This window comes from Ziziphus jujuba, chromosome 10, assembly GCF_031755915.1.
Source record: "Ziziphus jujuba cultivar Dongzao chromosome 10, ASM3175591v1".
Lineage (NCBI taxonomy): Eukaryota > Viridiplantae > Streptophyta > Magnoliopsida > Rosales > Rhamnaceae > Ziziphus > Ziziphus jujuba.
Genome location: NC_083388.1, coordinates 22,192,632 through 22,217,195, shown reverse-complemented (window position 1 = coordinate 22,217,195; position 24,564 = coordinate 22,192,632). Strand labels below are relative to the sequence as shown.

Genomic DNA, 24,564 nt, shown 5'->3' with positions numbered 1-24,564 from the left:
AAAAACATATATATATATATACATATAAATATATAGAATTTTTTTTTCTCTTTTTTGGTAAATTACATTTTTTTTTTCTTACAAAAAACCAACGTTGTACATAAAAAGTCGATGTAAGACGGAGAAAAATGGGTCCCACATACGTGTTCTGACCAATGAATGAAGAGTAAAGAGCCAGAGTGTAAAACTGTTACCGCATTCAGTCTTCTCCTTCCACTGTGTGTTTATAGTGTAAAACTTTTCGGTCTTCTCTCCCAAACCCAAAAACCAGAGCAAAACCAGAAAGAAGGAAAATATGCATTCGTTTGGGTACAGAGCTAATGCTTTGCTAACCTTTGGACTCACAATCCTCGCGCTCATGTGCGCCATGGCTTCCATCTCGGACAACCTCAACCATCCTTCACCCACTGCCCAAGTCCAGGTTTTTCTTCTTCTTTTTTTGTCTATATGCAATTTTCATTAAATAGATCCTTGGCTCAGAATCATTACCCAGTTGGGGTTTGAGATTTATGGATTTCTGATTTTGGGTATTTCTTAGGTATTGAACATCAATTGGTTCCAGAAGCAACCCAATGGGAACGACGAGGTAAAGTGTGATTTGGAAATAAAGTGCATCAATTAGTTGGCTATTATCTTTGGATTTCTTTCTGATAAAGTTTATGTGTACTTTAGTGTTTTCTCTGATTTACATTGGCTTTTTTTTTTTTTTTTTTTTTAAATGAGAATAGTTTTTTGTTTGATTTAGTCTTAACTGTTTTGTTACTTGTGTTTATTGGAATTTCTCTCTAAAGACGATACCTTTGGCTTTATTCTTAGATCATGTGTGTATACACACAAAACATTTGTATATATAATAAATTTATATATCTTTATTTGAATGTTGAGTGGACAAAGTTGTGAAATTAGGGTTTAGTGGTTTTGTATGGGTAAAATTTGTTATTTTTATGTACATAAATGAATCTGAATAAACAAATTGTATGTGTTTACGTTTATGTGTATATTATATGAAGATGATAACTTGTCCAGTTTAGGATCTAAAAGATTAATCACTTCTACCCATGGTTGGTACTATACTTCAAATTAGTGAGGCTTTTCTATTTTTGAGTAATAAGTTGTAACATCACTGGTCTATTAGTGAACGAGTATTTCTTCTCAGTTGGAAAAAAGGACTTCCAAGGTGCGAGTTTGTGAATTGGGCTTAGGATAGAATGAAAGGGAGAACATTGAAGAAAACTGTTGGGATTGACTGATAACACCATTGCAATACTCATAGGTAACAACAATATTGGGCTTAGGATCGAATGAAAAGGAGAATTATTGAAGGAAACTGTTTGGATTGACTGATAACACAATTGCAATACTTGTAGCTAACAACAATATTTGCCATGCTTTCGAATCTGCTCAAGCGTGATACCTTTCATTTTAATAGCTTTCAGGTGTTCAATGTAAGGTCTGAACAGAAAATTCATTGAAGTACAATTTGTAGTGTGTACAGTATTGTAATTTATTTCATCTTTTCCCTCCCGAAACAACTTGTTTGAAGTAAATTGTAAAACACTTCCAGGGCAGTCTGCTTACCTAATAGCATTGGGAAGGAAATGCCATAGAGCTACTATGTGTATAGATGTGTTGCTGTCATACAAAAGGCACCAACATAGAAAGTGAAATATATATCTAAATTATCTTGCGATAGAGTTGTGGTTCCCCCCCACCCCGACCCACACCACCCCCCCCCCAAAAAAAAAAACCCCCAAAATAAACTATCACATTTGGAAGTAGAAGATTTGTAGGTGTAATCCTAGTCTTGTTTTATATTAGTATCCGGACCAGTTATTTTTCATTTTACAAGTTTCTTTGTTTGACTATATAATTTCTAAGCAATGAGACAAATAATTATAAATTGCTGGAACTTGAGAGAAGATTTGAAGTAAAATCATTAGATTCAAGGGAAAAGTTTGATCTTGAGAAATAAAGTACACAAGTTAGATGATGTTATATGCTTGTCATAAGGTTTAGGACATATGGATTGGTCATGGTATTTGTATTAATGGTAAGGTACTGTTGGCTTTTAAGAATGAGGCTCATTAGACATTAATGAGGCCGTCCTATTAAACGAACACCTAAAAATGTCTTTGGAAGTTCATCTGAAGTTGTTGACCAAACTAAAAAGTGGTTTATTGAAAGTAAATGCATCCAGAACTCTTTCCATAGTTAAGAACCATCCTAGTCCACTTGCCATCCTATTTAACCTTATAACACATTTTGGAGACTCCACAATGGTGTAGAAACTTATCTCCCTACTTCAGACATATTTATAGGAACAAAAAGAACATGGCACACGAGAGTTATAATGGGCTTGAAGGACACAACTAGAGAGGCTCCCCCCGCCCCCAACTTAACAAAATCTTGATATGAGAGAAATATTGATCAATAATCAATATATGTTATGTGGAAATGGACAAATCCACAATTAAAATTAATAGGAATGGTTGTGACTTGTTCTCTGAGGAGGGTAATTAAGTCTGCTTATACGGAATAATCCACAAGTAAAATTACTATGAAAGGGGGTTGTACTGAGAGAAAGATATGTCCTTGCAATCTGTTTTCGTCTTCCAACATTTATATTTTACATTTAGTGCATCAAATCATATTTGTTCTCAATGCGTAAGTTGTGTTCTAAATCAGTGTCATCGTATGTTAATATGCCCTATTCATTTGTTCAAAATGTCTTCATCTTATGCAGGCCAGCATGACTTTGAATATATCAGCAGACTTACAGTCATTGTTTACATGGAACACAAAGCAGGTTATCAACTGGGATTCCTTTTTCATTTTAGCTGAAAAAAATTTGTAACTGTCTACTTTATCAATGTGATTTCTTGAGTTGTAATATTTGCATACACAGAAAAGTTCTTGAGAATATATCTGATGGAGTTTCTGTGATAATCACGGGGCTGAAGTATAATGTATTGCTTTAATGCCTAGGGAGTGAATCCAAATAAGAGTAAGGTCTTGGCATTTGTTTGTTGCATTCTCCGTTAAGGTGTAGAATCAAATTTGTATTTTGTAAAACACAATAAACCAATTTAAAATGGGATAGTCACTGATTTCTATAATTGCATCAAAATATTTAAACATATTTAACAAATCTTTATACTAATGTTGGATAATTTTTCACTTATTGTGAATGATAGGTTTTCGTTTTTCTGGCTGCTGAGTATGAAACCACGAAGAACTCCTGGAATCAGGTGAGCTTCTAGGTATCTGGCTGACTGCATGGACATTCTATGGGGATTTTCCATTTCAATTATACCTGTGCTTATATATGTTTTGAAGTAAATGTGTGGGTTTATAAATTGTCTCTTCTTTTATGCTGCTGCTGCATATTTTGGCGCCTGTCTACTTCATTACTATTAAGTCCATTGCCTGAATTGTTCCTGAAATGTCATTTTCCAGATCTCCCTTTGGGATGGTATCATACCTTCCAAGGAACATGCAAAGTTTTGGATTCACACTTCAAACAAATACCGTTTCATCGATCAGGTACAGTAACCTCAGTTTAGGTAGGTTCCACTCACTCTCGACATGAAGTAAACCAAAGTTTCTTGTTCCTTATGTAGGGAACCAATCTCCGAGGTAAAGAATTCAACTTGACGTTGCACTGGCATGTCATGCCCAAGACAGGGAAGATGTTTGCCAACAAGTTAATCATGTCCGGATACCGCTTACCTGAGGAATATAGATGATGATTTGTTGTCTAAACTTGCTGCTGTAACTTTAGCACATGGACGTGTATGATGTCTTAAATTAGAAAAACTAGAAGAGGGTAAGGATTGATTCACATTTGAGAAAGCAAAATGAAAGAAATTTTATTGGATTTTTCAATAGTTAGTTAACGTTATTGCCATACTTCTACTTCTTTCCCTATAGCTTTTCTGATTGGAACGTTGTTGCTAATACTTTTTGTTAACGCTAATACATACAATTTATATAGCTGCTGAAATGGTCAAAAAGAGTAACTGACACGGAAGAAGGAAAAAACTACAAAAACAATAGTTAGCTAGTAAGTTGGCTTGAAGCAATTCGTTTTATTATTATTATTATTTTTTTAAATGTAAAAAATGTTTATTTTTTTCTTTGTCATTATTTGTTTAAAAAATAATTAAGAACGAAGATATAAAATTTAAAAAAAAAAAATGGGTAATTCGTTTTTCTTCTTCCACCGCTTTTTACACAAATTTGGAACCCAAAAAAAAAAAATCCTTCTTAATTAAATGTTCGTTTGATTCCGACTCAAGAAAACAATGTAACTTTATTAAATATATATGTTTTTTAATATCATGGTTGATACCAACCCAGACGAAATAATATAGCTTTAATATATATATATATATATATATATATATATATATATGTAATGGATGACATTAAATATAGCTAATAAAAACTAAGTATACTTTTGTCCTTTAAAACTTATGGTTTTGATGTTTTAGGGAAGCTCTGGGCAACCAAGACCCTCTAAATAGTGATCGCTCAAGGACAAACTGGACACCAACATTCACCATTTAATCTCATAGTTAAGTTCAAAAGTTGCAAATTACAATAACTAAAGGTACAATAATAACATTAATCAAATTTTAACATAGAATTCATTTATACCTTCAATTAACAAATTAATATATGATATACTACTAATAAAACAGAAGATCTTTTAGATTTAATCTCATACTTAGGTTTGATCAACGTAAACCAAAATCAACTACCAAGCACAACAGCATTGGACCAACCAATTTCTAATTTCTAGTTGCAATGGAGGATATGGCAGCCCACCAAAACAAGCTCATGAAGCCCAAACTAGATGGGCTAGTTGGGTCTTTTGAAAATAATGCAGCCCCAGCCCAATTTATAAAAAGGAAAACCTTCATTCCTGTTGCAACGAAAGGGGAAATCTTTATTCCAAGAGAAGATTGATCTCCAACTAGCAGCCAAACAGACGTTAGGAAGAAGCTCCGATGGTAGCAGCTCCGAAGAACCGTGAAAACCAGACTCGGCTTCGGAGCTTCTCTTCCACTTCCTCTCTCCGTCCTAAAACACTTACAAATCCAAGGTATCAATTGCTAATCTCTCTACGTAATCTACCTACTCGGATATAATAAATGATATATAATCAGTAAATTAGCACTAGCTTTCTGATTGTTCACCGAGAAAAATGTATAGGCTGTTAATAAAATTTGAGATGATCGTCGTTTTTTTTATTTTGGAATTTAATAGATGTTGGAATTCTGCTAAACTGAGCTTTGCACCACTCGCTTCCATTATTGGAACACTCTTAGGCTTTTTATTTTTTATTTTTTCCAAATCCTGTAGAATGGAGCTCAGTTTGGTGTTTCTTCCTAGGTTTTCCAGTCAACCAAACAGAGGCTTTGAATGTTTTAAGTTTCTTCTTTGCTTGTTGTTATATATGTTAGCTTCATTTTTGATAAACCATTAACAGATGTTGCATTGGATAAATGTGCAAAAACTTACAATTGAGAAATTACTTTACTCACGAAAAAGCAAATACAAACTAGAAAAGAAAAATGGGGTTTTTCTTTAAAACCTGACTGGGAATGGAAGATGCAATTATTTTTGGATGAGTGATGATTGAGAAACTTTTATCTTAGGTACCTATAGTCATTTGGTTACTAGTTTGATTTTGAATCTTGTTAATGCGCTTTAGAAGATCTTCATAGTTGCTTTCACTAAGACTCAGTTTCGCTATTCTAAAACCCAAGCCTGCTTTGATAATTAGCATGTGATGGTCTCCTCTTGCATACAAATAGGAATGCAGTGGTCTGAGATGACAAGTTGACTTATTGCTTAGCATTTGAAGAATGTCCTAACCCAGAAGAAAGAAAGAATAAAAAACTTATGGTTTTGAGTATTTGAAGAGTGCCCTAACCCAGAAGAAAGAAAGAATAAAGAACTTGTGGGTTTGATGTTGTAGGGAAGATATGGGCAGCCAAGCCCCTCTAAATGGTGATCGCTCAAGGACAAACTGGACACCAGCGATGGAGCGCTACTTTATTGATCTTATGCTAGATCAGGTGCATAGAGGAAATAGGATGGGCCACACATTCAATAAACAAGCTTGGAATGACATGCTGGTCATGTTTAATGCCAATTTTGGATCTCCATATGATGTAAATGCATTAAAAAGTCGTTACACTAATTTGTGGAAGCAATTCAATGATATAAAGAATCTTCTTGATCAAAATGGATTTTCTTGGGATAACAATCGGCAAATGTTGATTGCTGAAAAATATGTATGGGATGCCTACATCAAGGTACTATTTTTTTATTTATGGAAAATCTTTTGTTTCTATGAATGTTAATTGATGTAACATGCCTGCAGGCTCACCCAGATGCACAATTCTATAGGAACAGAGCTTTGATAAATTTCAATGACTTGTGCTTGATATATGCACATACAACAGCAGATGGAAGATATAGCCTGTCAAGTCATGACATAGACTTCGATGATGACATTCAAGCAATGAATTTTGGTGTGTCTTTAAAACTATTTTACCAATCTGCAGGAATGATAAAGTTACCTTAATGGTTTTGCAAGTGCTTGTATTTGCTTATGAAAATCAGTAATTTTATATCATAATATTGACCCATTTTTGCATTGTCACATTTAATCAGCTTTTGGCTTTTGTAGACAAGTAACAGTAGTTTGCTAGCAGTTGTTTTTACCCAAATAAAGTCAATGATAACTGAAAAATTTATACTATTAGATACCGTGGTGTTTTCTTTTGCAAACTTTTTCTTAATGAGATAAGTACAAGCAGAAAATGCTTGACTTTAAGTTAGAACTAACTTTTTATTCATTAGATTTTGGTAGGCATGCATTCCACAAAAGTGAAAGCAACTCAACTAACCATCAACTAATTGTAGTAACTATGGGTTTGAGTGTTGTTTACTTGCTTAGCTATTAATATTGTAAGCATTTTCTGTTTTCAATAGTAACATTTTAAACCTATTCATTGTTTCATCTGTAGCTGTTGGAGTGAATAGCCTTGCTACTGCAAGTAAAGAGCAACCTAAAACAGATTGGACACCGGCCATGGACCGTTATTTTGTGAAACTTATGCTGGATCAACTGAAAAAAGGCAATAAGATTAACAATGCATTTAAGAAACAAGCTTGGAAAGATATGCTCACCATGTTCAACACGAAATTTGGGTCTCAGTATGGCAAAAATTTCTTAAAACAACGTTACAAGAAATTGTTGAAATATTATACTGATGTGAGGGATCTACTTCTGGAAAAAGGATTTTCATGGGATGAAAAACAACAAATGATAACAGCTGATAGCGATGTTTGGGATTATTACATCAAGGTATTTCATTATTTTCGTTGGATATGATACTTCAGTTTTTGTCATATTTTACACTTGTCATTGTTGATGTAGGCACATCCAGATGTACGTTGCTATAGGAAGAAGCCATTACTTAATTATCATGACTTGAGCTTAATATATGGAAATGCAATTAGCAATGGTAACTTTCAGAGAGGGAAAAATTTTGAAGATGACAAATTACTATACAAGAATGGTGAGTTTCATTTTTACTTTGCTGAGTTCTTATTATGTAGATTACAGATATCAGTGTTCTAGATTATATGTAAAGCTGTGGGTCAAATTTCATGGATAATTCATGAAACATATATGTAAATAATTGTACGTATAGTGTTCACATATATTTATATAGGCATATTTTTTGTAAGACATTATTCTTCAAAGAGATGGACTAACTAGGGCTTAAATAACGTTGGGTGCCAGGAATATACTACCTACTACCATGCTGAAATTGAAGTCCTATGATCTTAATGAAGACAACTGTAATTAATCTGCTTCTAGTCAAATACTAGGTCTTTCAAAATTGCTACATTTTTATAAGTGTTTGATGATTATGCCTACAAATGTATTTAATTATTCATGTTGGTATATTATTTATTTGAAAAATTAAATAATGTTCTGTAGGTGAAGAGAGGGAAGGCCATTCTACTGCTGGGAATGGTCATCTGGCTCACAGTGAGGATCCTGACAGTGAAGGCCCAGATTTGATGATTGGTATGTTTTTTCTTTATTCCATGAAGTTTATGATAATAGTAATTCCTGACGGATGCTCCCTAGAGTCTAATCACTACCTGACATTGAATCATTGTTAAGTATAAAATGAGCACATCTCCAAACCAAACTTGGATTGGGAAGATTATGGTTAAATTTTAGTCTTTGGTTAACTGCCCAAGTTTTTTATTACATCCTATTTCTTTTATAATTGTTATACAATAATTCTGCTGTTTAGAAACTTATCATAATATTGGAGAATCTAATTTTCAAATGACTTTTCATTTTGTTATGTCAGTTTGTTTCTGGGTGTAAGTTTGCAACTAAATTACTTATAATACTTGTCGTTGCAAACTCATTATAATTTTCAGAAAATATGCACCAGGCTACATACTGCTGATATATTATGTCAGACTCGAGTTATGGCAGAAAAACGTAAATAAATAAATAAGAAAATAAGATTGATAGTTAGTGACAAATCAATTGAAGTTTGAGTTTTTTTGTGTAAACTGGTTTGGAATTATTTCCTCCATATAAGTTACAATTCATTGATTTTCATTTTCTGATGATTAGAAGGTGAAGAGATTCAAAGCCTGGTGAATGGTAACTGTTCAAGGACAGATTGGACTCCTTCAATGGACCGTTACCTCATTGACCTAATGCTGGAGCAAGGGCATAAAATGAGCAATATGGACAATACCATGGACAACCAAGTATGGATAGATATGGTTGCATTGTTCAAAGAAAGATTTGGATTACAACATGACAAAGATGTTTTAAGGAGTCGCTGTAAAGGGTTAGAGAAGCAATACGTTGAAATGAAAGATCTTCTTGATCGGAGAGAGTTTTGGTGGGATGAAACACAGCAAATGGTCACAGCATATGATGATGTTTGGGATGCTTATATTGAGGTGCAATACTTTTCTGTTTGTGTCTTAAAATGTCAAAATCCATGGTGACTGATATGTGGTTCCTATAGGGACACCCAGATGCAGAACCATACAGAACCAAATCTGGACCAAACTACAACGATTTATGCATAATTTATGGAAATTCAACTGCAGAAGGAGGGTCCAATCCATCAGGCCAAGGTATCATCTGTAATGATGATGATAAGTTTTTTATTTTAATGAAGTAATGGGCAATTTGAATGCTGAACATATTTTCCAGCATACATATTTGGACTGAAGGCTAATAAATGTGCTATGCTTTGCCTTTTCCTTAAATAGCTAATGTAATTGGTTGTCTTTTATTGAACAAGAAAATTCTAATATGTTATGATGAGCAAGAGAAGTGGGTATTTCTTTATGTATAACTTGTTTTTAATTTCTGAAGGAGAAAAATTTAGCAATAGCTATCACTGGAGAACTGATTGGACACCCTCAATGGATCGATGTTTTATTGATCTAATGTTGGAGCAAATTCGCTATGGAAGTATGGTTAACCATAAATTCAGCAAACTAGCTTGGACTGATATGGTTGCAAAGTTCAGGGCACAGTTTGGTTGTCAGCATGACAAGGATGTCTTAAAAAGTCGTTTCTTGAACTTGAGGAAACGATTCAATGACATGAAAACTCTACTTGACCACAGTGGGTTTGCTTGGGATGAAATGCAGCAGATGGTAACTGCTGACGATGATCTATGGGATGCTTATATCAAGGTGCTATTTTTGTTAGATTGTCAAGTTCTTAGAATTTCTATGTAGTTAGCAGCTTATATGTGTAGATTGTGCAGGAGTACCCTGATGCACGATCATACCGCAACAGAACTCTCCCAAATTTCAATGATTTATTCTTGATATATGGAAATTCAAACAGCATCAAAAGAGACAGTTATTCAAGTAACTCTATAGAGGTAGAAGATGATGACGTGGCAGTAAACATTGGTATGTTATCTTTTTCTCTGGGGTTGGCGTTTGCTGTAACAAACATATACCTGTATAAGATCAACATTCATATCTTCCCTCTTGATGCATCAATAGACATGATAATTGCACACTTTCAGATGATGTCTCTGTTGTAGATAGCCTTGTTGTAAGTCGATAATGTTGACATATTTTAAGAAACCAATGATCACATGCAATGCTGTATTGTAAAAACAACTTATTAAGTTATTTTAGCTTTTCCTATGGTGTCAAATTCTCCTGTCTATTCTAAGGTTGGTATTTTCAAGTTGTAGGTGAAGAATATGACCAGTGCGCTGATGATATTCATCCTCCAAGGGTATGTTGGATAAGATTAATGGATTCTTGTTTTATCGACCTTATGTTAGATCAGGTTCTCATGTGAACATATATTTTACAGGAACATCTAGATGTAATTGCATGCAGAGATAGCTTTGTGGATACTTATAATGATTTATATACTATATTTAGCAATAGAGCACCACAAGAAAGATCAAGTTATTTGGGTGTGAAAATGGAAATGGAAAACAATGTCTTAATGCCAGGTATGGATGATAGCTTTTATGACATGCAATCCCCAGCTAGGGAGTTTGAAATCTATGATCAACCAAAAAAACGAAAATCTAGAACCTCAAAATCAGCATGCACTAGAAAAGTCCTAAGAACCCTTGAGGAGGAGATGCAAGAAACTACACATAAGAAGCGGGGTTTGGCAGACAGGCGGGCAAATGAGGAAGAAGATGAAGACTATTGCTCAATTGAAAAGGTTGTGGCTGCACTTGAAACAGTACCAGACATGAACGACGAGCTTTTCTTGGAAGCGTGTCAGCTTTTAGAAGATGAAAGAAAGGCCAAAATGTTTGTAGCGATGGATGTAACAGCTAGGAAAAAATGGTTGTTGAGAAAACTTTGCAGGTAGCATATGTTTTTGCGTGCATAATGAAATATGTAAATTCTCGCCACCATTTTTTATTCTTTGTACACAAGATTACACACCAATGGAAACACTTGATATTTTTCAGAAGAAGAAAAAAGGTAATTTTCCTACATGGCTTTCTCAATGAACGCAGAAAAAGAGTGGAGAGATGGAAGCAATTTTCTTCCACAACTTTGTTTCTTTGAATCATAAGTCAGTTTTAAATAAATAAGTTCAAATAAATTACGCATAGCCGATGAACCTTGAAAATTAATGGATGTGAAAATTAATGGATGACTACTCCATAAAAACACTTTCCTTTTTGCTCACAGATAAAGAGATTGTATAGACTGGCAAAACCAAATCACAGAATAATCCATAATCCTCGAGCCTATAAATTTGGAACAAAGACCCCACAAGCTTTTCTTTTTTCTTTTAACCTTTTTCTCTTGCTTTAGACAATGCTTAATAGCAAACAAAAAGCATTCAAAAGAAGAAAATAAATAAATAAATAAATAAATCCAAAAAACTGTGACAGAGCTACAGGTCCACACACAAGCGGCCATGTAATGCATCATAGAACCAAGAAAGTTCTCTAGCCTTTTCCAAACGAAGTGTCAAAACGCGTATATGAAGTAGGCAAGGGTGGTAGATCTCCAATTCTCCATTTTCCACCAGAAGAGGTTGAAAAACTGTGATCTGTGCACAGCCAAAAGAGAGAGAAAAACAGTGAGAAACCCAGATAATCATCAACCAATCACATATTCATTACTGGGTCAAAATATCTCAAAAAGACCATACACACACAGTACACAGAGAGAGAAGAGACAGTAGCTTAGAATTTGTTTTAGAAAAACAGAAAGGCTTTGCTTTTTTTGTTTGGGGAATGGCATGGCCTTCTCTTTCCCTCAGTCCCTTCTCAAAACTTGTTCTGTTTCACTCTTTCTGATCTCCACCCTCCTCTTCTTCTTCCTCATAACCCCATATCAATTTCCTCCTTCCCTATTCTCCTCCTTCTCTTTTCCTCTAATTCCACGTAGGTCCCTTCTTCTTAACAATTCCACCGTTGAGCTTTCTTGCTCTTCCTTCTCCTCCAAATCCTCTGATGGCCTCTTCAACTACTCTTCCCTCCATTTCTGCCTCTTCAACCAGAACAAATTTCTCTCTATCCCTTCCCTCTCTCTTATTCTCGTCCTCCACTTCTACATTCTCATCAAAACCGCGCAAGATCATTTCTCCGTTGTCACAACCAAGCTTTCTCTCCACCTCAACTTGTCTCCCAGCATGGCTGCTGTGACCCTCTTGGCGCTCGGCAATGGGGCTCCCGATGTGTTCGCATCGCTCGCCGCGGTCCGCGGTGGTCAATATCGAACTGGGTTCGGCGCGATACTCTCTGCGGGTACTTTCGTATCGGCCTTCGTTGTTGGGTTCGTGTCGATTTACGCCGCACCCTTTTCTTTGAGCCCGGCGCCGTTTGTGAGAGATGTGCTGTTTTACCTGACAGCGGCGTTGTTTTTGTTCTATGTTTATCTCAGTGCCGAGATTTTTCTCTGGCAGGCTGTTGGGTTTGTTGGGTTTTACTTGTTCTTCGTTGGGATTGTGTTTTGGATGGATTTGGGAATGGGTGAAGGCAAAGGGAAAAGTGGGGGTGAGATGGGCGTTGTTGGAGATGTTGAAGGACAGAGGGGCGTGGCGGTGGCAGTGCCTGATATCGAGATCCGAGAACTTTCTGCCAACTTGGAAAAAGGAAAGCCAAGTTTTGGATTGCAGCGAACCCTTGGAATGGTAAGCTTGATATAAAAATTTGATTTTTATTAGAAACTTTAGCTGAATTTAATGTATAATTAATATACTAAATGTTTTATTATTGCATTTAAGTGTGATGTTTGGAAGAATAGCATTCATTTTAGTATCAAGTTCTAATCAATGAGAAGTGTTTACAACAATAGTGACCTTTGCGTTTTAGATTTTGTATCTTAAGATCTTATACATGTAGTAGATAAGTATCTTTTGTACATTTAACAGTGGTAAAAGGTTGGGCAGATTTCAATTTCATTTAGGAGAATAAATGCTATCTGAGAATCTAGTTTGATCTCCTTCCACACTGAACAAGCAGCAGCTAGTTGGTAACTCCATTTTCTATCCTCATAGATAGTTTCCATTACTAAGATCATGCCCCTTCTTATGGCCTTGTGCACATGCAGAGTATGACACCTGTGTATTGCACCATGGGTGGCCTAAAGTTCCTTCATGGTTGAAATTGTAGAATGGAATCATCTTCAACGATCTTGGTCAGGAAAGACATATAATTGGATTCCTCTATTTGTATCTACCATATTTTGCTTATAACATAGTAATTGCAAAAACTTCATACTAGCTAAATCTGTGGAAATATTGAACGAGAGCTGTAAAACATGCTTCTAGGCCTTGCTAATCAATATTCATTGGTCTTGAGGTTGCCACATAATGGTGCACTTGCGAGGATCTAAGTTTCCTAAATAAAACATAATTTTTTATGTGCTTGTGGTTGTTAAGTGGAGTGTTACCCATATCAGAGCAAATGGATGGGGAGGTGGCACAAAGGAGAAAGTAGCCAGGAAAACATTTCACTAGCGTACAATTACTGAGAACTTCTCATTTAAAGGAGCCTAAAAAAAAAAAAAAAAAGGCTTTGGTAGGAAGTTGGAGTTGGTTCATGCCTAATTTTCAGTGGGTCTCTATTTTTCTTCTCTTTCCTTTTTTTTATTTCTTATTTTTATATATTTTAAATAAACATTGCATTAAGCACCAAAATCTTTCCCGAAGGAGGATTACAAAAGCCATTTTCCGGCTTATCAATGATAAACAAATCCATCAGTCTTTGGGAAGGGTATCAAAATTACTGACATCAAAAGCAAAAGAATAATCAGAAGATAAAGATTTCTTAGCTGCTAGATCAGCAAGGCCATTAGTCAATCTTGTATTCCAAACCAACTTCCAGTTATATGTTTCAAACCTCAGTCTGGTCTTCATAATTTCGTATCTAGTATTCCATCCCCCAGGATCAGAGCTTGAATTAATTTCTTTGATAAGTCTTTATTTCTTGCTTAAGAATTTGAATCGCTCTTTTTGTTTACTGTAATTGAGCTAGTCATCATTCTCAAAATGTGCCATTTTGAAAGTTGAAATATGAAAACCAAAGAGGATTCTTTTTGGAGTAAGGACTACTTGAAATGAGCATACATGATTCCTTTTAGCTGACAGTTAGATGTGGTCATAAGAACTTTGATTGTGACACAAATTCTGCGAAGACTTATAAGGGTTCATGTAGGTAAACAGATTTTCATGGAAAAGCTGTATGCACTATGTTGCAGTTTCTTTATTTAATCTTAATGCTTCTCACTTCTAACCCTCAACCCTTGTTCTCTCCTTTTAAATGAAAAGAGTTAGTGACCTGGAACAGAACCACAAACTTTATCATTAAATCAATTTTATTCTTGACCTAGGAGATACCACGACGGTTATTCTTTATTTTTCTTTCTGCTATTAAGTTCATTGTGTTCTATTTAAAATTGCACTCGTTTACTCGTTTTATTGTTATGCAGATTCCAAAATTATGGGAGCTTCCTGTCTCGTTTCTTTTAAAGCTCACAATTCCACGAACTTCACCTTTTGAATGGAGCAGATTCTACATGTCAGCGAATATTGCTCTGTGCCCACTAGTACTTTTGTATTCTTGCAACTCATTCATGCCATTTAATCATAAAATCGTTTTCCTCCTTCCAAACACCCATTTTCCTCTTTGGTTTGTAGTACTATTTGGAAGCTCCTCCCTTGCACTTCTCCACTTCATAACAGAAACTGAACCCTCTAAAACAGAGCAATTGCCTATAGTGACCGTAGCATTTGTTATGAGTGTTTTCTGGATATCCACTGTGGCTGGAGAATTGCTGAATTGCCTTGCTACACTTGGGGCACTCCTGAAGTTGCCACCAGCAATTCTAGGACTTACAGTGCTTGCATGGGGGAATTCAGTGGGTGATCTGGTTGCTGATGTTGCAGTTGCCAAGGCCGGCCACCCTGCGATGGCCATGGCTGGGTGCTTTGCCGGACCGATGTTTAACATGCTTGTTGGGCTTGGGTCAGCTTTGGTGATACAAACAAGCAATGTTTACCCAGAAGCATATGAGCTTCATTTTCATGTGGGCATCGTGATTGCTTTTGTGTTCTTGCTTTTGAGCTTGATGGGTTCTCTATTGGTGATTACATGGTCCAGATTCAGAGTGCCTAGGTTCTGGGGATTCTGTCTTGTTGGTCTATATGTTGTTTTTATGGCCGTTAGCTTAGTTATTGCCAAGTTTTCTGGGTAACTTATCTAATCTAATCTTCTGAAATGAGTTTTAATTTTTTGGGGGCTATTAGATTAATGCCAAGAGGCAGTGCAGGGATGCAGCTACGACATCTCAGGACTCTAATTTGTTGTGCATATACACATCTATAAGCATTCTTGGTTGTGCAAAGAAGAATGCTAGATTCTAGCGCTACACTACAACTTGAAGATGAGCCAGTTTATCAGCTAGCCCCCGACAGAAGGATGAATGCCTTTTGTTTCTTCATTGGATGAATGCTTTTTATTTTCTTGTAAATTTTTTGGTCAATTGGTACCAAAGTTCTATAATTCATATTAAAGAAAGCAGAGTTATAATTGGGAAATGTACAGAGAGTATTATTCATGGCCCAAAGAATAATTTTTAATTGCAGCATAATTTTCTTGTCTCCCTTTACAAGAACATCGTGTGTGGTAATTCCAAACTTACACAACTCGATTCTAGCAAGACAACATGGGTTGTTATACCTAAGCAAAACATGTTACTGGGAAGCACTTGGATTATGTAGGGAATCAATCTCAAAAAGTCTCCTATATTTGTTGAATTGTCATTTTCCTCCTTATCATGTCATAAACAAGTTTTTGATGTGTAATATCTCTAATGGGTTATGATTTGCCTCATGTGGATTATATTAATTTTTCAAACATTAGTACTCTGTTCCATCAAAACCCCCCAAAAATATATATATATATGTACTTGTTATTGCTATGTGACTCACTATTTAAATTAGATTAGTTGATTTTAAAACATAATAGTTTTTCCAATATCGTGACAAGATATTCTGTTTTTGGTATTTACCAAAAAAGAGATATTCTGTTTTTGGGAGTATTAAAGTCTAGTAACAAAACTAGCCCTCACATAGTCACATGTACCAGCAATGACAATTAAATAAAAATTTAAAAAAAATTCAATAAAATGATAATATATATATATATATATATATATATATCTTAGTGACCATGTTGTAAAATTGAATTTTCTTAAGGGGTAAAGTGGTAACAGGAAAAATAAAACTTCCATAAAAGCAAGGTTCTGACAATGCAAGTCAGAATCGAACGCCCTTGTCTCTCAGCTTTCGTCTCTTTCTTTTTTAGGTTCGTACGCAGAAAATACATTTATGGTTACAAAAAAGGACGAAAAAAAAAAAAAGGGGGTTCTAAGCTCTAATTTTATGATGAATTTTTGCTTTTCCTTTTGTAAAGCAAAAAATTCTTTTGCACTTTATTGGATCTTTGATCTTTTTTACACTATGGAGAAAGAATTCCCAGAAAATTAAAAAATAATAAAAAAAAAAGCTCAAGAACCATGATTGTCATTGCCCAGTGGATCTCTCTTCTGAAAGATTTTTCTTTCTCTTCTTTTCAGGTGTTGAATTGTTCGTAGCAGAGTGCCACCTGTTTGTAAAGGTACCCAAAATTTTTCTCTTTCTATATAATATATATATGTGTATATCTGGGAAGGTTCAGACTTGGGCCTATTCTTTTGGTGAATTTTGGCGTTTGCCAATTCAATTATTTGCTTTTGGATAGGATTATTTTTAAAAAAAAAAAAAAAGTTTTTGTTTTTTTAATTTTGTGTATTATGGTTATTTTGGATATAATTTTGTGTTTATTGTTTGAATGATCAATAAGTGTTTGTATATAACAATGATTGTTACTTGTTATAATATATTGCTTGTTTCTCATTTTTTGTGTTGTACACTGTCTATTGCTTCTTTCTTTTTCTGTTTTATGTTTTTGCAACATTTCAAGTGTATACAGATACAGAGTTAAATGCCCAGTCGAATACGTTGGAAAATGTTAATTTCATCAAAAAATTTAGTATTTTGTTCTTTTTACTCGAATTTTTTTTATCAAAATGATATGAGTGATTTTCTATGGGAAGGATATTGTTTTGAAAGGAAAAGAACATAATTTTCCCCTTTAATTCTATATTTCAATTCTTCACTGCTTTTTTATTTATTTTAAAGTTATCTTCCAATATTATTTCACATTATATATGTAGAAATTTGAGGTTATTGAAATGTCAACTAGAATCTTGGTAATTTCATCCATGAAGACTCAAGAATTGAGCTTCCCTGAAGTTATACTGGGAAAACAAAATAAATAAAAAAATAAATAAAATCTGGAACCAATTCACCAATGGCAAATAGTGGTTTCTTCAACTCTAGTTTAGATCATGGTAAATGATGAGACATTTTCTTATTATTTAGGAAGGAATTCAATTCTATACTGGTGTGAAGTATTCTAATCTGGTGAAGTCAGCCAACTGTCTTATGATGGCTCTAGTTGTTGATGAAGTTTGGATTATCTCATTATGGGTAACTCCGATTTGTTTGATAGCAACTAAAAAGCTCTTGCCCTCTCCCAAAAAGTATGTAAAAAGTGAAATAGATTTCCTAAACTCTGTTTAACAAGTTTTGAGCCAAACCATATATTGTTAATTTTTCTGAAAAAAAATTGTTTAGTTGTTAGATATATAGTGTCTGGTTCATTCATTCAATGAAAAATACTTAGCGCAACTGGAAGGTAATTTTTTGTTCAGAAGTTTGGTTATCTTACAAGGGTGTGTCAATCTTACCCAGCTATTTCTACTAACATTGAACATATGTTTCTTTTAGTAAAAGGATTGAAGAAAGCGACTCGGGACTATACATGTATTTTGGTTTTATATTTTTGGGAACTGTAAATTTGGGTCCTGCTAGCTAGTCTTCTTTCAGCTTAGATTTTACACTTGAAGAACACCCTTCATGATTAGATTTTGGGATGCTTTCATATTATGTTTAATATTTTTCGATTTGCCTAATTCAAATTTTCATGCTACCTGTCCTGTTTGCATTAAGAGCAGAGGCAATTTGGCATTTAGTTTACTTGGTTGAGAATGGATCACCAAGGGCATAACCAGGCCCAATCTATGGGGATGGTTGGTGGTGGAGTTCAAATGGCATATGGTGCAAATCCTTACCAGTCTAATCAAATGACTGGAGGCCCAAATCCCAGCTCAGTTGCATCACTTGGAGCCATTCAGTCTACCAGTCAACCTGGTGGGGCTCAGCTTGCACAGCACCAACTTGCTTATCAGCATATCCACCAGCAGCAGCAGCAGCAACTTCAGCAACAGCTCCAATCCTTTTGGGCAAATCAATACCAAGAAATCGAGAAGGTAACTGATTTCAAGAACCATAGCCTTCCCTTAGCAAGGATCAAGAAGATAATGAAGGCTGACGAGGATGTAAGAATGATATCAGCTGAGGCACCAGTGATATTTGCCAGGGCCTGTGAAATGTTCATCTTAGAACTGACCTTGCGGTCTTGGAATCACACAGAAGAGAACAAACGTAGGACGCTTCAGAAGAATGACATTGCAGCAGCAATCACAAGAACTGATATCTTTGATTTTTTGGTTGATATCGTGCCAAGGGAGGACTTGAAAGATGAAGTCGTTGCATCTATTCCAAGAGGCACAGTTCCTGTTGGGGGACCTGCAGATGCCCTCCCTTACTGCTATATGCCACCTCAGCATGCACCTCAGGTCGGCGCTCCTGGGATGATCATGGGTAAACCTGTGATGGATCCGGCTATGTATGCCCAGCAGTCTCACCCCTACATGGCTCAGCAAATGTGGCAGCAAGCACCTGATCAACAACAGTCGCCGTCAGATCATTAGAGGCTTAGCCCGGAAATTGGGAACCGTAAGTTTCTTTTACTTATATTTGCCACTGCTTTTTCATAGACAAATGGAAAATCCAATTTGATTGTGTTGCATTTACATATCAGCGAAAGTGGTGATTTGGTTTCTGTTTCTTTTTTGTGTTTTAACTTAATGTAAAAACTTGATTGGCAGATTAGTTTTTATCGATATATCCTGTGAATCTCAAACTGAAAGAATCATGAGGCCTTTAGCAATGAAGTGGTGCAGTCAAGATTTAAGTTAAAGAGAAAGGCAGACTTCATGTAGATATAAAATGTCCGGAAGAGTAGCAGGTCTTGATTGCACCTGTCCTTTTTGGCTGCTTATTTTCTTTTTTCTTTTGTTCTTTTCTATTTCAAGTTGGCTGGTTTTACTTAAACAATATAATGTGTACTTTAACGTGACACTTGTTTAACAAGTACTTTTATTTCCTCTTTGGTTCTTATTCTGTGCGCGTCCGCATCTTTGTTTCTTCTTTTTTTGGGCTAACATTATGGATGCCTCTTTAAGAGTCGTGGAACATTGTGAGCATGGTTGTTTGTGGAATGGTGTATGGGAATGGCTTTCTGAGATGGAAGGGCCAAGGGCCAGGCCACTGTTGCTTTGGAGTAACGTTTAGAGTCAATTTTGGCATGGCAATTAAATATATTACTTGTGATAATCCCATGATTAATGCTTCAGATTCAAGTTGATTGGTCTATGTTTATTGGAATTGTAGTCAAATCTATGATAGCCACTCAAGTTCATGAGAAATCGAAATTTTGTCAAGAGGGAGAGAGAGAATGTGTTTTGAGAGGTGACTTAAAGGGGGTTGCAAGGTGTAATGAATTGCCGTCACATCTTGCGCTTAATATTTACTTTATGTGTTTGTGGTTGGACGTCAGTTTCAGCAACTAGTGCAACTTTATGGTACCTCCAATTTCAAGTGGCTACCTAGAAGCTAATTGAAGTGAATTGCTTTCACCGACTGAAGGGCATTTTTCTCGGTGGCTCTACCATATAAATTGAAATTTTCATGGGATTTTTCTAAATTACTGGGAAAAGAAGTTTGACGCATATACTAGTTTACCAGAATCCTTTAATAAGTTCATCTTGACAACAAGCAACGGTGTTCTTCCAATTTCTTGTGTAAAGAATATCAAAACGGATTACCAAGGACAATCCATGTCGAGCTACAATTGTGCGAACTGAAGACTGAAAACATTCAGAGAGATTTTCATGGGAAGTTAAACGGTTTTATATATGAACAAATTTATCCATGTATCCATAGAAACAATACCCGAGCAGCCACCACCACTATAAATTGTTTTGAAGTCTTATAAGATGAAGTTAAGCTCATCATAGTTAAAACTCTGTAAGAATAGGGAGACGAAGATTTTGCTATAATAATGGCAATTTGGTATTTGTATTTCCGACCCCTTCAATTCATTGTCTACCAAAATGTACAGTAATTCAATTCATTGTCTACCAAATATGTACAGTAACTGTGCATAAAGTAAGAGCCAAGGTTTTAAAACAATGGTTAACTTTTCATCTCATATCCCTCCCTTTCATCACAATTCCCTCAAGAATCCCATCGGTGCCGAAATTTCCAGAAAATTGCTTTGGATCAACTGGACCAGGGAGCTTAAATGAGATGGAGAAATGGCCAGGTGGGCAGAGATTCTGTGTTTGCATTTCAAATACTTGGGAGTACCTGCAAACTGTCTTCTCACCTGTTGTAGTCACTCCTCTAATAGATACTTTACCATCATTTTCGACTTCACAGCTAAATCCCCCTGTAATCACAAATGAAGTACCTCAAGAGATCAGTTCTGGTGGAATTAAAAGACATAAAATGGTCAATACCGTCTAAACCACTCATAATCAATCAAAATTGACATCGAACTCCTGCAATCAGTTTTTAACAACAGACCATAAAATCAAGAAAAATGCAAAGACAAACACTTAAAACAAATTGCATGCAACTCTGTGGGGAAAAGTGAAAGGCAAACAATTTTGTCACTTTTTTCACTAACCAAACTCAGTATGTGTTTGCTTCAGATATGTTGGACGCAGCTGTGTTCTGACAATATGCATGTTGATTATTTAGTCAATAATGAGAAACTTTAGGATCTACTTCAAAGACAAAATTCATTATTTGTTTTAAGTGATTGTCCTATAAGGAAACTTACTTTCATCTCTTTCGACCCCTGGAAGAGATACACGAAAAAGGTAAGAGTCCTCACATTCCCCTATGTCCATTAGTCCTATTACTGGCCCCACCTTCCCCATGGCTGCGCTCCCAGTCAATGCAAATCCACTTTTCGTGGCAGCTACAATATTGGACCACTCTGTTTTAGCTGGAAGAGAAGGAAGAAATATCATAGCCGGGCCAACTTTCCCAACAGGATCACAGCCATATTCAGTTGGCACAGGAGCCACATAACTGCTATACTTCATAGGTGTGCCATTATATGGAACACTACTGACAGGTGACACAACATGGACATGTTGCAGAGGATCACTGAATGCCAGGACTTCTTCTATACGTTTTGATTTCTTCGATTTACGAGATGACTTAAAGGAAGCCACCTCTGCATCAGGCTCAGCCGCCTGCACTGCCACATTGTATAAAACACTACCATCTGAAGTTGTGTGTAATCTTGCAGCATCTCGATCCAGAACAAAATCCTCCAGTCCAGTTAGCCTCTTGAACCTATCAATGTCCTCCGGCTTAATGTAAGATATCTCTGGGTTGTTAATAAATACAATGCTTTCAATGATCTTGTATCGGTTCTTGAATCGTGAATGGGTATGAAGTAAGGAAGGAAAGAGATCAGGAAACTGAGGTTAATTGGCATTTGGGTCTTGTTCATTTTTAGGGAGATTGCCATGGAAGAACTGGTGCAACAAAGGTAATTTTACAACAGCAGATTGATCAGCTTTTCTAAGAACATAATAATAAACCCGTTCTAGCTCCACTGTTTTTACATGGGATCCAGCTAGCTGATCAGAAGTATATGGTGGAATTCCCTCAGCTATTCTCTGCAAAACTGACTTCTGCTGCTTCTCCTGTTTCAGGTCAGGCCCAAAGTAGGTACCTATAATGAAGTACAAAAGAAAGCGCTGGTCATCATCTGCAATCCCAGTTTGGGCATTGCCGGAATCTAACTTTGTGACAGGACTAGAATCTGTAGGCTGAGATGAGCCAACCATTCCTGTCACGTATATAATGCAGACTTTATAAGACAAAAATAACAGAAGTAAAACAATAACCATATAGCAATTAGCCCACGGAAGAAACAATTACTGTTAATTTATTGTGTTACTTTAATGCTTTTGCTTAAAACTGAAAACAAGAATTACATTGATCCATCAAATCATGAATCCTGATCAACTTGTTTGTTATCATAACCTAAAATTCATCACGGATAAAGTATGTTCCATCCACATCTTAAGGTTGGCTTCCTTTTATGTTAAGACTGATATTCTCAAATGATGTGACATAAATCAAATTTGTAATTTCACTTGACAATAAATCCTTCACAAAGAAAACTGACACATAAATGGTATAGGCATTGCTCTGTTCTAGTTATAGTAATTTGCAGATTATCCATGATTAAACTTTGGAGGAAGTTGTATTCCATCAATGATGGGGAAAAATAAAAAATAAAAAAAAATCAACCACATATATAATCTTGCACTTCCAAAAAATCTCCCATAGTCTTATATGGTAAGTGTTAGCAAAAGTTGCAAATTTTATTAGAAAATAGTGATTAGCCACAGTCAACAACTAAAACTGTTGTCTTCATATAATTGCTGGTCAAATAAACATTTTAGCCACTTAAGAAATTCAAGCCTGTTCTCAGGTACAACCATCATAAAGCTACGCTACCACCAACACCACATAAGCATTTTCATTTGACACCTTATTCTCTTGAAAATAACCTTAAACTTTTATTAATGTCTGTCCTACGTGCAATTATGTCAGTCCACACAAATAATATAAAATAATTTTATTTGCGAAGAAACAGAAACGGAAAGAGGAAATCTAAGATTCGAGTAAATCTTCTAATTTTTGAAAAGGAAATTTCCTGAACAAGCCCTCAAGTTGGTGGACTTTTTACATGTTCATAGAGACTGTTTAACATTATTCTCCCCAATTAAAAATGCTAAAAGGGGAAAAACTTGCAGCACTGTAATTATATAAGCTCGATAATTTGTTAAGAAAATGACTTTAGGCTCTACACGTTTAGTTAAATCGCACTGGGGGTAAAAGGTTGCCGCTACAAAATTTTAATTGGGAAATTTGAATGATCATATATTTGTTGTAGAAATGCTAAAATATCTAACAAAATGAATGCAAAAACACTATCAGTTTTTCCTTTTCTGTAAGGTTACAAATGTAAAGCTCTAACACAGGTCCCCTCCAGATAGAGAAGGTAATTTACCACCAGACAATATAACAAGAATTATGATCAAACTCTTGAGAATTGACTTTCTTTTGCTCCTCATGCAAAAATGCAACTAAACAACATGAAAGACAGTGCCTCTACCCCAAAATAAATAAATAAAGAAATAATAATAAATAAATAAATAAATCCGAATATGCTATGGAAATGGTTAAAAAGAAGTTAATCAAACAAAAAACCCAGTAAGCCTCAATGCTGTCAAAACTCCTACATGCAATCAATGATACATGCAATTACGGATAATTGACAAAATTCAAGTAAGCATTGTGGGTTATTCATGAAAATTCCAGTAACCCTTTTTAATAAAAATAGTTAAAATTTTGGTGCAATAAAAAAAAAAAAAAAAAAAAAGAAACAGAAAATCGACCCAGTTGATGATATGATGGAAAAGTTTGATTCTCAGATGAAAGTGAAGCAGATCCAGAAAGTGTACCTTAAAACTCACGCAAGAGCAAAAGCAAACCAACTAAGGCAGAATTATTCCACAATTGATTTTATTCATAAAAAGAAAGCATAGACATATCATATCATACATATATATATATAAAGAAACAACGATATATATATATATATATATATATATAAAGAAACAACGAGAAAGTTAAAAAAGAATTTAAACTAGCCACTGAAATGGTGCTTGCTCTGGGATGTAACAGAAGCTTTTGAATTTTTTACCTTTTTTCTCTTTTTGTTTTTTTTGTTTTTTTTTTTTTTTTTTGGTTCTAAGATTGATTAGCAGAGTCTGAAGCTGTTGATGACGATGAATGATCAGAGACACAGAGCCATAAACTCTGATAGACTCCTCTATGAGTAACAGGATGACAGAGAATTTTTTTACCAAATGAAGGTTTTATGGTAATTTTATCGTATAATATTTGGTGGGACCCACGGTAATATATTCGGTGGAACCCACAGTAATGCGCTATTTGTGTTTTGTAACTGATATGCCGTGCTCGTTAAGATTCTATATTTCTTCTAGAAACGTAAAAGACAGACCAGACCAGATAGAGATCACACTTTAGAGAGACACCAAATATGATGTCGTTTTAACTCTATGATACTGCATGTCGTGTTTGTGCGCGGATTTCAGAAATTCTAGGCATATTAAATTTAGCTTCTC

The 24,564-nt window shown here is 35.3% G+C and overlaps 5 protein-coding genes across 10 annotated transcripts; 4 read left to right on the top strand and 1 right to left on the bottom strand.

The window, feature by feature from the left end:
- The first annotated feature begins 214 nt into the window (after positions 1-214).
- Positions 215-3,909, top strand: LOC107411985 (signal peptidase complex subunit 3B). Its single transcript, XM_016019675.4, has 6 exons — positions 215-421; positions 539-586; positions 2,744-2,806; positions 3,195-3,248; positions 3,457-3,543; positions 3,621-3,909. The coding sequence occupies exons 1-6, from the start codon at positions 296-298 to the stop codon at positions 3,744-3,746; spliced, it is 504 nt and encodes a 167-aa protein (XP_015875161.2). The 5' UTR covers positions 215-295; the 3' UTR covers positions 3,747-3,909.
- A 1,021-nt stretch (positions 3,910-4,930) lies between these two features.
- Positions 4,931-11,064, top strand: LOC107411969 (uncharacterized). 4 transcript variants are annotated; one of them, XM_016019652.4, is made up of 12 exons: positions 4,931-5,107; positions 5,987-6,305; positions 6,395-6,545; positions 7,044-7,384; positions 7,457-7,598; positions 8,027-8,116; positions 8,687-9,024; positions 9,093-9,204; positions 9,449-9,774; positions 9,849-9,999; positions 10,287-10,336; positions 10,418-11,064. In XM_016019652.4, exons 1-12 carry the CDS (start codon positions 5,013-5,015, stop codon positions 10,934-10,936), a joined length of 2,634 nt encoding a protein of 877 aa, XP_015875138.1. In that variant the 5' UTR covers positions 4,931-5,012; the 3' UTR covers positions 10,937-11,064. The 4 variants fall into 4 exon arrangements, with proteins under 4 accessions (XP_015875138.1, XP_048324377.1, XP_015875137.1 ...); XM_048468420.2 differs by having other exon boundaries at positions 5,987-6,326; positions 8,690-9,024; XM_016019651.4 differs by having other exon boundaries at positions 4,932-5,107; positions 5,987-6,326; positions 10,293-10,336.
- A 254-nt stretch (positions 11,065-11,318) lies between these two features.
- Positions 11,319-15,678, top strand: LOC107412030 (cation/calcium exchanger 5). Its single transcript, XM_016019730.4, is given in 3 exon segments — positions 11,319-11,840; positions 11,843-12,718; positions 14,518-15,678. Coding segments are annotated over 3 exon segments (1,662 nt in total). The 5' UTR covers positions 11,319-11,819; the 3' UTR covers positions 15,283-15,678.
- Positions 15,679-16,278: 600 nt separating this feature from the next.
- Positions 16,279-19,435, top strand: LOC107412013 (nuclear transcription factor Y subunit C-3). 3 transcript variants are annotated; one of them, XM_048468425.2, is made up of 4 exons: positions 16,279-16,394; positions 16,666-16,706; positions 18,148-18,991; positions 19,149-19,435. In XM_048468425.2, the coding sequence occupies exon 3, from the start codon at positions 18,181-18,183 to the stop codon at positions 18,964-18,966; it is 786 nt and encodes a 261-aa protein (XP_048324382.1). In that variant the 5' UTR covers positions 16,279-16,394; positions 16,666-16,706; positions 18,148-18,180; the 3' UTR covers positions 18,967-18,991; positions 19,149-19,435. The 3 variants fall into 3 exon arrangements, with proteins under 3 accessions (XP_048324382.1, XP_048324380.1, XP_048324381.1); XM_048468423.2 differs by having other exon boundaries at positions 19,144-19,435; XM_048468424.2 differs by lacking the exon at positions 16,279-16,394 and having other exon boundaries at positions 16,425-16,706; positions 19,144-19,435.
- A 930-nt stretch (positions 19,436-20,365) lies between these two features.
- LOC107412015 (increased DNA methylation 2) lies at positions 20,366-23,973 on the bottom strand. Its single transcript, XM_048468422.2, is given in 3 exon segments — positions 20,366-20,768; positions 21,165-22,190; positions 23,878-23,973. Coding segments are annotated over 2 exon segments (1,272 nt in total). The 5' UTR covers positions 22,189-22,190; positions 23,878-23,973; the 3' UTR covers positions 20,366-20,520.
- Positions 23,974-24,564: the final 591 nt, after the last annotated feature.

Bases quoted from the DNA above. Each gene is read 5' to 3' on its own strand.
- LOC107411985 (XM_016019675.4), top strand. From the start codon at position 296: ATGCATTCGTTTGGGTACAGAGCTAATGCTTTGCTAACCTTTGGACTC. The intron at 587-2,743 runs GTAAAGTGTGAT...CATCTTATGCAG, and splicing joins AACCCAATGGGAACGACGAG to GCCAGCATGACTTTGAATAT. The intron at 3,249-3,456 runs GTGAGCTTCTAG...GTCATTTTCCAG, and splicing joins CGAAGAACTCCTGGAATCAG to ATCTCCCTTTGGGATGGTAT.
- LOC107411969 (XM_016019650.4), top strand. From the start codon at position 5,013: ATGGTAGCAGCTCCGAAGAACCGTGAAAACCAGACTCGGCTTCGGAGC. The intron at 6,327-6,394 runs GTACTATTTTTT...ACATGCCTGCAG, and splicing joins TATGGGATGCCTACATCAAG to GCTCACCCAGATGCACAATT. The intron at 9,205-9,448 runs GTATCATCTGTA...TAATTTCTGAAG, and splicing joins GTCCAATCCATCAGGCCAAG to GAGAAAAATTTAGCAATAGC.
- LOC107412013 (XM_048468425.2), top strand. From the start codon at position 18,181: ATGGATCACCAAGGGCATAACCAGGCCCAATCTATGGGGATGGTTGGT.